The sequence below is a fragment of the Lynx canadensis genome, chromosome F1, assembly GCF_007474595.2.
Source record: "Lynx canadensis isolate LIC74 chromosome F1, mLynCan4.pri.v2, whole genome shotgun sequence".
NCBI lineage: Eukaryota > Metazoa > Chordata > Mammalia > Carnivora > Felidae > Lynx > Lynx canadensis.
Genome location: NC_044319.2, coordinates 31,882,138 through 31,895,398, shown reverse-complemented (window position 1 = coordinate 31,895,398; position 13,261 = coordinate 31,882,138). Strand labels below are relative to the sequence as shown.

General features: G+C 42.8%; 1 protein-coding gene across 1 annotated transcript in view; it reads right to left on the bottom strand.

The window, feature by feature from the left end:
* KCNH1 (potassium voltage-gated channel subfamily H member 1) overlaps positions 1 to 13,261 on the bottom strand; it is a 387,521-nt gene that overhangs the window by 335,178 nt on the left and 39,082 nt on the right. The window contains 1 exon segment of the mRNA XM_030302755.1: positions 6,803 to 6,931. Coding sequence (XP_030158615.1) covers positions 6,803 to 6,931 — 129 coding nt within the window.

The following is a 13,261-nucleotide window of genomic DNA, read 5'->3' as shown; positions in this document are numbered from 1 at the left end:
TGCTTTTTTTTTTGGTTTTATCCCTTAGTGTTTAGCGGTATTCAACACCTTGCAGCAGACCTCAGTTCTGCCAAATTCTACCCTGGAGCACCTTTCCAAGATAGACTTAGAATCCAGAGGAATGAAGTTAAGCAGCAGACTGGCCCTTTTTTTTGCACCTTTAAGAATCATGATCTGGATAAATTTTCGTCAACATGGAAAGAATAGCAAATCAGTGCTTTATTATCTTATTCCAGAAGTTCTAGGTTTAATAAAAGACAGTGGCATTTTCATCCATCCTGATGCCATTAAGCAGAGAAATAGGACCGCTGGAGTCAGCTTGAAAAGAGACACATGGTAGTCAGGCGGTAGGGGTCCCATTAATGTTAACAGGAGGGGATGGTCAGACTCTGCAAAGGTTTCACATCTCCCCCAAATGTACCATTTATGAAGATGCTCACTGGAATCTGCTTTGTGAGCTGTCAACCAGAATTTTTTTAAGTCTCTTTCAGAGTTAGGCTCTCTTTCAGCTCCAAACAAAACTGGAATTGAATTCTACAACGATTTTCAAGAACAGAAAGTATAATTTTCAATCAGGTAAAACATAGTTGGGCATGCAGACATCAACGAGGGCTCTGCAACACTCCCCCAACCTAACCCACAACCTACCCTTCCACTACCATCACTACTACCACCACCATGACCCATACTCTGGGACCAATGATAAGAAGGAGGTGGCAGGACAGATACCCCAGACCCTGCCTGGCAGGGAGCTCAGGGTCCTGGTCTATCTAGCACAAGGGATGAAAAGAAAGATCCCTGGACCTCTAGGCATTTCCCCAGGCTCAGGCTAGCCCCGAAACCTTTCTAAGAATGTGGCTCTTAAAGGAGTTGGCTCTCGGCTACCTCAGTGGACAGCATGGGAAGATGAGTGGGTGTTGGATGGGGAAACGGACAGGCAGTGTGAAATTCTCCATCGCATCTCTACCAGGATGGCCAGGCTCTGCCTGTTCTGATGGAAGGAAATAAGTTCTCCCTCAAGTTCCACCCCATGTTCTTTCTGAACTACAGATACTTTCTAGTAGGAATCATTGCCTGGCCAGATGAAAAAACTTCATTCATTCATGTATTAATTCTATAAACATAATTGCTATATACCAGGCATAGTGCTAGGTACTAGAGATACTAAGATAAATAAGATACAGACTCTGGCTTCAAAGAGCATGCGCTCTAGTAGGGAAGACTGGCAATAAATTTTAAAAGCCATGACATAAGCCATGACTTAGCTCATTAGCTAAGTTCTGTAATAGAGATGAATATAGGATGCTATGGTCAAGACTGTCCAGAGAAGGCATATCTATCTAATCCAGGCTTGGGAGGCTTCCCAGAAGGGGTAACACTAGGACAAATTTTGAAAGATGAGGAGTTAAAAACACAAGAAGGAAAAGATAGACATTGCACACAAAAGGAACAGCACCTACAAAAGCGAAAATCATAAAATAGGGTAACATGTCAGTGAAGAGTAAGACATCCCAAATGCCATGACTGGTAGAGAGGAGGGGGGTGTAGACAGTGGCTTGAAGTGATGTTAAAGTGGTTGTCAGGGGCCAGATGGAGAAGAACTTTGGTGATAACAACTTAGATAGCAAACTGAGAAATCTGAACTTCATTCTGAAACCCATAGGGAACCAGGGAGGAGTTCAAATATAGTAGGGAGGAGGAAACACTCTGATTTCACTTTAGAAAGACAGAATGGTGGGTGCCTGGGTGGCTCAGCCAGTTGAGCGTCTGGCTTTGGTTCAGGTCATGATCTCACAGTTCGTAGGTTTGAGATCCACATTGAGGGTGGCACGGACAATGCAGAGCTTGCTTCAGATTCTCTCTCTCCCTCTCTGCCCCATCCCACTTGCACTTTCTCTCTCTCAAGAATACATAAATAAACATGAAGAAGAGGAAAAAAGAAGGAAGAGGAGGAGGAGGAAGAGGAGGAGGAGAAGGAGGAGGAGGAGAAGGAGGAGGAGGAGGAGGAGGAGAAGGAGGAGGAGGAGGAGGAGAAGAAGAAGGAGAAGAAGAAGAAGGAGAAGGAGAAGGAGAAGAAAGAAGAAGAAGAAGAGAAGGAGAAGAAGGAGAAGAAAAAGAAGAAGGAGAAGGGGAAGAAGAAGAAGAGGAGGAAGAAGAAGAAAAAAGACAAAAGACAGAATGGTAATGTGAATAGTAGATTTTAAAAAACAAGGTTGATAGGGGTGCCTGGGTGGCTCAGTCGGTTAAGCATCTGACTTCAGCTCATGTCATGATCTCACAGTTCATGAGTTTGAGCCCCATGTCAGGCTCTGTGCTAACAGCTCAGAGCCTAGAGCCTGCTTCAGATTCTATCTCTCTCTCTCTCTCTCTCTCTCTCTGCCCCTCCCCAGCTCATGCTCTCGCTCTCTCTCTCTCTCTCTCCCTCCCTCTCTCTCAAAAATAAATAAAAACATTAAAAAAAAATAAAAAACAAGGTTGATAGATAAAAGACCAGTTAGGACCCCAGGCAAGAGACTCTGCATGCCTGGACAATACTGTGGCAATCCAGGCAGCCTCTGGGTTCCCAATTTGGGTGACTAGGGTGAGAGCCATGCAATGAGATTAAAAACACATAAGAGGAGCAAATGGATTTTATGGAAGATACCTTGTATAATTTGGACCAAAGCCATCAGGAGAAACATTCCTGAAAAACAGAGCTCCTGTTGTCCAAAAGGACAAATGGGAGGAGACAACCCAATGAGAACCTAGCTCAAGACAATCTTCCTTGGGGGAAATCCAATGGTCATTTTCCATGAGGAAACTAAGGCGGCTCCTCCTAAGGGAACCTTTCCGGGATCCTGCCCTACCACCAGCAGAACAGCTCACTCCTTCCTTTGTACACTCCCCTCTGCCTTAGGCAGACCTCTAGCTCTTCAGCACACACACTTACTGTATGTCTTTGGGGTGAGAGGGGGTGGGCAGGAAGGGAAGAGGAGGCATGACGGGAGAAGAAGGATAGAAGAAAGGGAACACAATGTAATCCAGCAATCAGCTAAAAAGCACTTACTAGGTCTTTTCTCCATTCTTAGTAAGGGCAACTATTTCCCCCTTCCTTGACCACACGATGGCTACTGGTTTCAACTGGGGTAAGCCCCCCACTAGGCTTCTTTAGCCCACAAAGCCCTGTGTTTCCCTAGGCCAGAAGAAGAGATGACTCTGGGGTGAGATGAAATTCCAGCTCATCCAAGGAGAAGTCCAGGGATACAAGAAAAGACAGACATATAGGCTCCTCCCCTGGGAAATCATGCCAAGTCACTTTGAGTAGAAGTTGAAGAGGAGATGGCTGTAAGGTGTCCTGACCTCAGTGGGAAGGCTGCAAGGCCAAGCTTGCCCTAATCTGCAGAGTCACAGATTCTCTTAGAGGAGCTGGTGCCATAACCCAACATACACAAGAGCACAGAAGACACTGAGGACCAAGATGGACAGTCAGTGTGGACACTGCCCAAGCACCCTCAAGTCTTCCTCCCCTGGTCTTTTCCCTATCACTATAGAAACAACCAAAAATCTAGGGTGGCTTCTTCGAGGAGCAGCCACTAAATCATCATTTCCATCATCCTAAGGGCAGAGGGATAAAATGTTAATACTGAAGGGGCCAAAGGCACCTGTGCCTGGTGTCCACTGCCTGGTTTCTTTCCCAAGAGTGCCTCACGAATATCCCACAGGAAGACATACGGACAGATCAGCAGTTACAGCAGCTTGCCAGAGGCCTCACCCCTGAATATTCTCAGTCTTTGGCCTTTGAAAATCTCCTCTGGAGTTTTACATTCCTTTACTTTATCTGAATCTGGCTCAAGTTTAACTATGTAGCACTAAATTTGTGGGTCTCTGAAAATGAATTCGCTCCTTCAGTGTGAGACTATTTGGTGGAGTAAGAGACAAAACAAGAGGCATAATCCATCCTCATCCTTTGGGGAGCAATGCAGAGAGCAAACCCTGAGCCTTACCATCGAACTCTTCTCTACCCACTTGCCCAAGCCTCTCAGCTGAGAAGCGAGAATAGGACAGAGAAAAATGTCCTGCAGCCCCACTACCAATTATCCATAATAACAGAAAAGTGAGAGATTCCATTCTCATTTCAGCCAAGAATTCCCATCTACTCTGTCATTCTGACTTCAAATACATATACACACACCCCAGAGCTGCTACCAAACAGCAAACCTAGCTCGACTTGCATTTTCTGTCCAAAGGAAGGTCCTGTGGACACCTTTTGTCAGAGAGCAAAGGAAGTAGTCAAAAGATGGACAGAAAAGAGATAAGGAAGTCCAGGGGCCCAGATGATTCATAAAAAGGAGCTTGAGAACTGATACACTAAAGGAAAGGGGGTCTGGGGTGGCCCAATCACTCGCCAAAGGGGAGTTACGTTGTGTCAGATGCTAAAATAGTCCACTGAAGATTACCCTGTGTGTTTACCACTTTGTGGAGTGTTCTGGGAAAATGTTAGGCACCAAGTGGCTTCTCGTGTCACTACTGGATGCACTTATCCCACTCCCAAGCCCCAAAGTTAGAGAAAATAAAGTCATTTTAAAAACAATTTGAGCACAGTTGACTAAAAAGAACACTAATCTGATGTTGGGAAACATCTTGTGCTGCTATGCCAAAGAGCAATTATCTGGGGATTTCTGGGGTTTGGGATAATCCACCCTTCCATTCCATCTCAAAAGTGAATTCTAAACAAGCCTGGGTCAGCAAGACTTCTGAGACTTTATTGCTGACTGAGGTGCTGTACTGAAAACCCAGTTGGACCTGCCAGAACCTCTCAATGTGAGAGCACATCCAAGAAGAAATGTCAAGTCAGGAGAACAATCCAGCTACACAGCAATGTGTTTTCCTAGATTTGATCCTTGAAGCCAGAATTTCAGTTTATAGACTTACAACTAACCAGGCCTGGAGAACTGTCATGCTCTTCTATCGTAAATGGACTAATAAAATTTGACCTTGTCCCAAGTGGACTACCAAATCAACGTCAGCCAGGGCCACAGTGACATAAAAGTGGGAGTGTCTAAACATACCCATCATGGCATTTAAAATGTACAGGCTTACAAAGTCAGGTCTCGGAGGAGACATTAAGGATGATCCACTAGCAGTGTTCCTGCAGGGAGCACTGAGGTGGGTGCGTGTGCACGTACCAAAACTCTCATCAGGAGGAAATGCATCATTGAGGCAGGTTAAGTGAAGTAGAGCATTTTTTACTCCTGGAAAATAAACCTAGGTGAGCCTCACCGCGTCACTGTTTTTATCTCTTCTTTCACGTTTCATAAGAACCAAATGCAGACACCCAGGTGGCACATTCTCTGTTGGGTATGTCTTTCCTACTAAACAATACTTGCATGTCACCCAAAAATGTTCCAGTGGTGGTGAAACGCAAGTGTGCTGACTCAACCAAATCACGTTACTTTAAAGATTTAAGAGAAAACTTGCAAAAGCAAATGTCAAAATATCTGACTGCCTTTAAAACAGGATCTAGGAGTTTATTCAGTTAAAAAAAAGCCAATGGCGTTTCTGGAGGACAGAAGGGTGACCCTTAATCATGAGTGAGTCTATCACCGTGTAATCCCTGTTGCACTGAGGAATCTTCAAGTCAGAAACTAGGAATCAGGGAATCACAGATCTGCAGGAGAAAAAGGAGACTGCAGGAGGCTGAGGAACTGGCCGAGAAACTTGACATCTGCAGTCGTCTTAAAATCAAAAGGCAGGCTAAAATCGATTTACTGGGTTATCGTTATCAGTTTAAAAAATAGGATGCACTGGTCTACACAGGACTGTGCTCTGAACTCTGTAAATGTGAGCATCCACATGTGCTAGAGGATTCAGCACCCACATAATGTTTTTTCTTTCCTCCTCTAAGGCACATTTTAACAATCACAATTTTGTCAGTTTCACTCTTGCCCGGGCCCTTCTAGCATCTCTCTGCTGCATCTTGGGAAACCGCAAGGAGCAGAGTTCTCAGAGAGAGCTGGAAAATCAGCCACAGATCCAAGAAGCACTGCAACAAAGAAGAGCTGACGGCCTCCTGACTGTCTCGCGTGCATGTGAGTAGACAGATGGAAGAGAGGGCTGTGACACCCCTAATCCCAAACCTCTGGGAATCACAAGCCATCTTTTGTACATCTGATTAGTGGAACCTCTTCAAGCATATACATGTTCTAGAAATCCTGAGCCATTTCCTTCCTTGGCCCCCAGTATTATTCAAACAATACGTGCATGTGATATGGCTGAAGTGAGCACTAAAATCTGTGGTCACAAGCTGATCAAACGACCCATATGGAAAGGCTACTCAAGACCCTGGCCTCATTAATACCATGTTTCCAATGAATTCACCAGCCACAGACATAGCTCCATCAACCACAGAGGGAGAGATGTCAGTCAAATCTAACAAAGTTTATATACAAGTAAGATGAATGTGGCCATGGACTGCCTCATTTACATGACTGAGATCTGTCCTGGGAACACCTAAAAAGACTCCGCTGATACCAAAGATGTCCACCTACCTTCTTCTGTCTAACCTTTACTGGAAAGGGTTAAGCTACAAAAGGTATACAATTGATTCAAATGCTTTCCTAAACAAAGTTTTTTTTTCTCCTCCCCTTCTCCCGCTTAATACATTCCAGAATGATACAGTGCTTTACCCAACACAAATCTGAGTTTAAATCTTGATCTTTGTGCAGAGATTGCCTTGGCAACCTCAAATTCTCCATAATGGGAGACACACCACGGGGGGGGGGGGGGAGGCATAAATGTTTTTGTACAAATCAGAATTACAAACCTTTACATGAATCATCCTCAATGGGCTGTTTGAAAGCTGTTATGTCACTGAAAGTGCAAAGAAATAAAACCACTTTATCCTGTTCATTTCGAATTGGAGCAATTTTCACAAAGAACCACACAGGTGTCCCTGAAAGAGACATCAAAAGGTTGGTCAGTAATTTTCATTTTCATGTGAGGGGCTATGGAATAAAGACTTGGAAATGAATAGGTACACATATTAATTCATTTTTGAATGGTCTCATTCCTTTAGGTGCTGGGATATCATACCATTAATTCCTCTTCTTGCTGGAATAAAAAACTTTCATGGTGACTATTTGGCAGGGATTTTCTTTAGTTCAAATAATTTTGTAAGTGTAGATCTCTTAACCCTTGCAAAATGATTAGAAAATGGGTCAAGAACCTCCTGATCTTACGGAAGGAACTAAGGTACAGAAGCCTACATACTTGCCTTAGACCATGCAGTGGACAAGTAAACAGTAGGGACCAACAATGGGCATTGCCAACCATGGACAGCAGACCACGCAAACTCCAACTTCCATTGCTAAAAGGCCCTACTGTCAAAATCCAGTTTGGGAATCCATCAGTTTGACTCACATGCTCAATCAACCATGGGCCAAAAAGGTATATTTCTAAGTCTCTCTCCCAAAAATAAAGATCCAAAAGGTCCAATACAATGGGGCAGGTGACAACGCACTGAAGAAGGAGGAGAACCACCACGATGATTCTCCCAGCATAGGCTCCCTCAAAAAGGAGGTTTCTAGGTGGTTTAGGCTGTGATTATACTAGTGCTTTAGGAAGCTCAACAAATGTTTTAACTTCCAATCCTTATTCCTGAGTGAAAATGGGGGATAAATGAGGTCTTCCAAAGCACTGCCCTAATCTACACAAGGAGAAGGTGGGTGGACATATAGAGGTGGGTGGACTATAGAGGACATCACAGCAAGCCACACCAATCAACTCTCTGATGCAAAAATTAATGAGACACAAAGAAATGGTAGGTTCTTCCCTACCTAGTTCTCATACCCCAGGTCCTTAAACAGCATCTGGGAAATAACTTAATAACTATTGGCTGAATTTTGCATAACTGGGATAAAACTTTACATGCTATTTTATAACCATTTTCAAGTTAAAATACAATAAGTATTTCTCCATGTTAAGAATTAGAGAAGGCATGGTGTTCAGCATTCTACATATATTATTTTACTTTAAGAAGATAACAAGCAAACAACTCACTGAATCTTGGAGATGGAAATAAACCCCCAAGAGGTACCTGGGTCTCTGCTGGCAATCACAGCAAACTCTATCCTATGACATGGACAGAGAGACGTCTCTGATTGACATTAGCTTTACAAAACTGGCTATACCACTTATTCATATGGAAGTATAAATAACCATAAAATATACAAACAGGCAGCAAATAGATCATATGGGAATATATCTCTTTAAATCCTGATATTATCTATGTAATCATCCATAGTTAATTTTAATCCTCTGTCCATTTTCCCTTTCCATAATTTTCGGCTGCCTGTTTCTGGATGCTTATAAAAGACAAATAGGTTATAAGGTCACCCTAAGAAAAATGTGTTTCAAAAGAAAAATCCACCATACAAAAATCACATACAGCATTCCAAAATCAAGAAGAATATGGCCTTTGAAACCCCTACTGTTTTTGAAAGGTCTGTGTTACTATTCCTCCCAGTCCCCTGCTCAGAACCTGTGGGTTTTAAACCATTTTCAATTAAGCAACAGAAACCTCAGAATAAAGTGTCACATCAAGTGAACTTATACACCCACCGTTCTCCATTATATCCTAGCTGGTAAGACAAAAAGCAAACAAATCAAAAAACCATTTTCTTTCTGCTCTAAAAAAAACAAAAAACAAAAAACAAAAAAAAAACTTAAGCAAGTTTTTTCAGATGGTAAACCAGAAAACAATGTGAATTTATCAAACCAGTAAGGAATCAGATGAGAGGCCCTCCCCCACTCGTGAGGTCTAACCCCAGAAGCCTCAATCTTGCTGGAATCCTTGGAACCACGGCCTTCCCAGCCACCACCTATGGGCCATCCACTGCACTGTGTCAGCTGGGCCTAATGCCTGTGAACTTTTCCAGTTGGAACTGTGCCATCTAATCTTTATATTCCATTTATGACTCTTGGGATTGATGACGTTAGCCCATATCAACCAGATCATGAGAGCCCCACTGTATTAGTCATGCTGGGAGGACTTTTTCACTTTGCTAGAGTTCAAGCTCATCTTGGACTCTCCCCATTTCTTTTTTTTTTTAATTTTTTTTAACGTTTATTTATTTTTGAGACAGAGGAGACAGAGCATGAACGGGGGAGGGTCAGAGAGAGAGAGAGACACAGAATCTGAAACAGACTCCAGGCTCTGAGCTGTCAGCACAGAGCCCAACGCGGGGCTCGAACTCACGGACCGCGAGATCATGACCTGAGCCGAAGTCGGCCGCTTAACCGACTGAGCCACCCAGACGCCCCGGACTCTCCCCATTTCTACACGTCAAACTGTTTAAGGCTGTGTGCTTTTCTCCACCAAACCGTGCCCAATGTTTCCTCCAGAAATGTTCCCTGAGTAAACACATGCTATCCTTATCATTTCTTTTCAGTAAATAAATATGAATCTCATACCAAAACTTCCCATAGTCAGTATTCACTGCCTTAGAGTTCATCTCAAGCTGATCAGTTGGGCTTGTTGAGAAAGGAAACCTATTCCCCGATCCCGTGTTTCCTCGTGGAGAGACATCTTTCAAAGGAACTCTTGAGTCTTTTCCCTGGGTTGGTAATTTTGGGGTCAAGAACTGGATATGTTAGCTCAACCACTTCACATCTGCATTCTTAGAGATGAATCTGCATTCTGCTCTGTGTCCCCATTCTATAGATGGTAGGGGAGAAGTCAAAAAGGCAGGGGATGACTGGTAGAAGCCTGTGGTTCTCCAGTGCTACCTGTGGGTGGGTAAGTCTGTCTGATTCTAGAATTCACTTTTAGAAACTTTACTTGAACACAGACATCAACTACATTCTCTAGGATCAGCTTTACTGGTCTTAAAAGTGATATTTTAACCTCCATTTGCCTGATTCCTGTATCTCTCTTGATTGGTTCTGATCACAGGCAGGGAAAGAAAGTGCTATGAGTTGGCCCCCTTCCAACTTTAACAATTGAGGACTCTTCCCTTAATTCGACCATAATCCACTCTGGAGCAAGATATCTGAAATACTGCCGCTGTCTTATCACCCTGCACCCCTATTTAAATGGCATCTAGTGCAATGCTTTCATAGGATCCCATTAGGCCATTACGTGGCTCAACTCCAGGAGGCACCATTCTGGAGTTGTGAAAACCAACAACCTTGGCAGGGTAGGAACTCTAAGAATGCCTGCTGAGTTTCAAAGAAATAAATCCTACTTCCAGTGTCTTCACAGTCATTCAGAACTTCCTCTCTCCCAAATTACCATTCCCTACAAAATCTAGGAAAGCAAGCAGAATGGGCTTAAATTTTTATTTCTGAAATTCTTTCAAAAGAGAACATGAGTCCCATCTAGGTGGCACAGAACAGTAATTCCAACCTTTTAATCATAAGAGCAAAGCTTTTTGACTAGTGAAACGTTACTCTAAGTCTCAATATATGGAACAGTTGCTTCAAGTGAACATAGGCTGTCCAGACCCTGGAGCCCCACTCAGTTTCTCTTCCATCCCTCTGGATGACCCCAAGGATATTCAGGAGCTTCCTGGAGGCAGAGGCCAGGGATTTCTCCTAGAGCCCAGATTCTGGAGTAGGATTCTTTCCACCAAGATAAAGAGAAGCAATGCATGCACAAATATTCACACATACAGTCACAAAATCAGGGAGATGAGGTTAATCAGGAAAATTCTGCCTCTGCACCCAAGTGGCTACAGTGGAAAAATCGAGAAAAGCAAGTATTTGATGTCCTGTTTCTGTAAAAGGACAAAGGGTGAATAATAAATAAAGGAAGATCAATGCACAAATCTAGGAAAAACACAGCAAAGGCTGATGGCAAAGGCAGCTGCTGCTGGGATAGCAGGTCTTTCCTGGCTGAAAGTGCAAGTGGAAGGGCAGCCCTGGGGTAGGCCCCTCCTCCTGGTCACTCTGTGATTCTCATCCTTTACTAGCTCCCTTGGGTCATGGAGTAATGAACCTGACAACTTGACCTGGCTACAGTGTTTCTCAACCCCAGAAGTCAGATAACAAAACAGCAAGGCTCAGATGTACAAGGGACTTTTTGGCCTCCATCAGGCTTCCTCCTACCCTGGGCTTCCTCCCAGGTACTCTCTGTAACCAGGCAGCCAGGCCATATTCAACAGCAACAGAATTGACCAAGCCACTATCACTGGCTCATGGGAATGGCTGCATGAGCCATTCAGATAGATCCAGAAACTAGACCAGGGCATGGCGGCTGCCCCAGGAAACAGACCAATTGGTCTCAGGTCACCTTCACTGAGATAAATAACAAATACAGAGAGTATGAGAGAACACCAGGGGGAAGCAGTGGCTACTGGCCATTAGAACATCTGATTGGGATTCCCAAGCCCAGGGTTTGAGCCCTATCTCTTAGTTTATTGTACACTTTGGCCATGTCACCTTAACCTCTTAGAATTGGTTTCCTCATTTGCAAAGTAGGGATAATAATTACTTTAGATTCAGTAAAACTACACACATGTCTGATACGTTCCTCCCTTCCTTTTAAATTCTTTGCCAGTAAGATTGAAATGTTCAATCTCACCTCACAGAGGTGTTTGGATGACTCAAAAGAGAATGTATCTCAAGGTGTTTAATGAAACTCCAAAGCTGCCTCTACCTGTTCTGAGAAAGAGGGCCACTCTCAAACATGAGGGAAAAGCTAGAAAAATCAATGCTTAAGCCTCACCATAATTCAAATTTGATTGAAGAGCAAAACACAAAGCCTAAATAAATGGAGAGAGTTACACTGTTTGTAGATGAGAAGATTCAATTTTGTAAGATGTCAAACCTCCCTGTTTAATATATAAATTTAATGGAATTTCAATCAGAATCTCAGTTGTTCTTTTTTTGTTTGTTTTTCTCAGAGTTGATGAATTGAAATTCAATTCAAGTAGAAAAATAAAGCAGAAGGGCCAAGAAATCTTTGAAATTTTTTGAAAGAAAAATAGTGACAAGGACCATCTACCACAGCTGACCCTTGAACAAAACAGGTTTGAGTTGCGCACATCGACTTATACCCCAATTTTTTCTCTGTAAATATAGTCTATAAATGTATTTTTTTGGTAAATGTATTTTCTCTTCATTATGATTTTTTGTAACATTTTCTTTTCTCTAGCTTACTTTGGAAATACAGTGAAATGTATAAGACATATAACATTCAAAATATGTTTTAACCATTTATGTTATTGATAAGGCTTCCAGTCAACTATAGGCTATTAGTAGTCAAGAAATCTTTGAACATATAACATTCAAAATATGTTTTAAGTATTTATGTTATTGATAAGGCTTCCAGTCAACTATAGGCTATTAGTAGTTAAGTTTTTGGTGAGTCAAAAGTTACACCCAGGAGCACCTGGGTGGCTCAGTCAGTTAAGCCTCCAACTCTTGATTTTGGCCAGGTCATGATGTCATGGTTTGTAAGACTGAGCACCTTGTCGGGCTCTGTGCTGATGCTGCGGAGCCTGCTTGGGATTCTCTCTTTCCCTGTCTCTCTCTGTCCCTCCCATGTGCTCTCTCCTCTCTCTCTCTAAATGAATAAATAAGCTTAAAAAAAAGACCCAAGGAATTGACAAAATCTTTTTAAAAAAAAAAGTTATACTCATACTTGCGAGACAGTTTGGTACCCCTAACCCCACGTTGTTCAAAGGTCAACTGCACAGGAACTAAGAGCCATGGGCACTGGCTTTAAAACAATAATATCATTCATTGAATTCATTGAGTGCTTACAGTGGAGCCCATTGTGGTTTATTTCTCATAGCCCCACCATGAGATGGATTGCGACTACATTATCCCCCAATTTTAAACATGGGGAACCCAAGTGGGAGAGCATTTTAATCAAACTCACATAGCTAATAAGTTACAAAAGGACTCCTGGAAAAGGTGAGGAGAGAAACAAGCCAATAAATGTGTGAGAATCTAGCATAGAAGAAAAGGACACTTCAGGGTCCCTGGGTGGTTCAGTTGGTTAAGCGTCCAACTCTTGATTTCAGCTCACGTCACAATCTCACAGTTCATGAGATCAAGCCCCACATGGGGCTCTGCGCTGACATCATGGAGACTGGGATTCTCTCTCTCCCTCTGTCTCTGCCCCTCCCTCGCATGCATATTCTCTCTCTCTCTCTCAAAAAATAAATAAATAAACAAAAAAGGAAAGGACATTTGAAATTAGAAGGGAAGAGCTAAATTCTTTAGTACGTAGAACTGAGACAACTGAATAAGCAATGTGGAAAATAAATTGAGATTG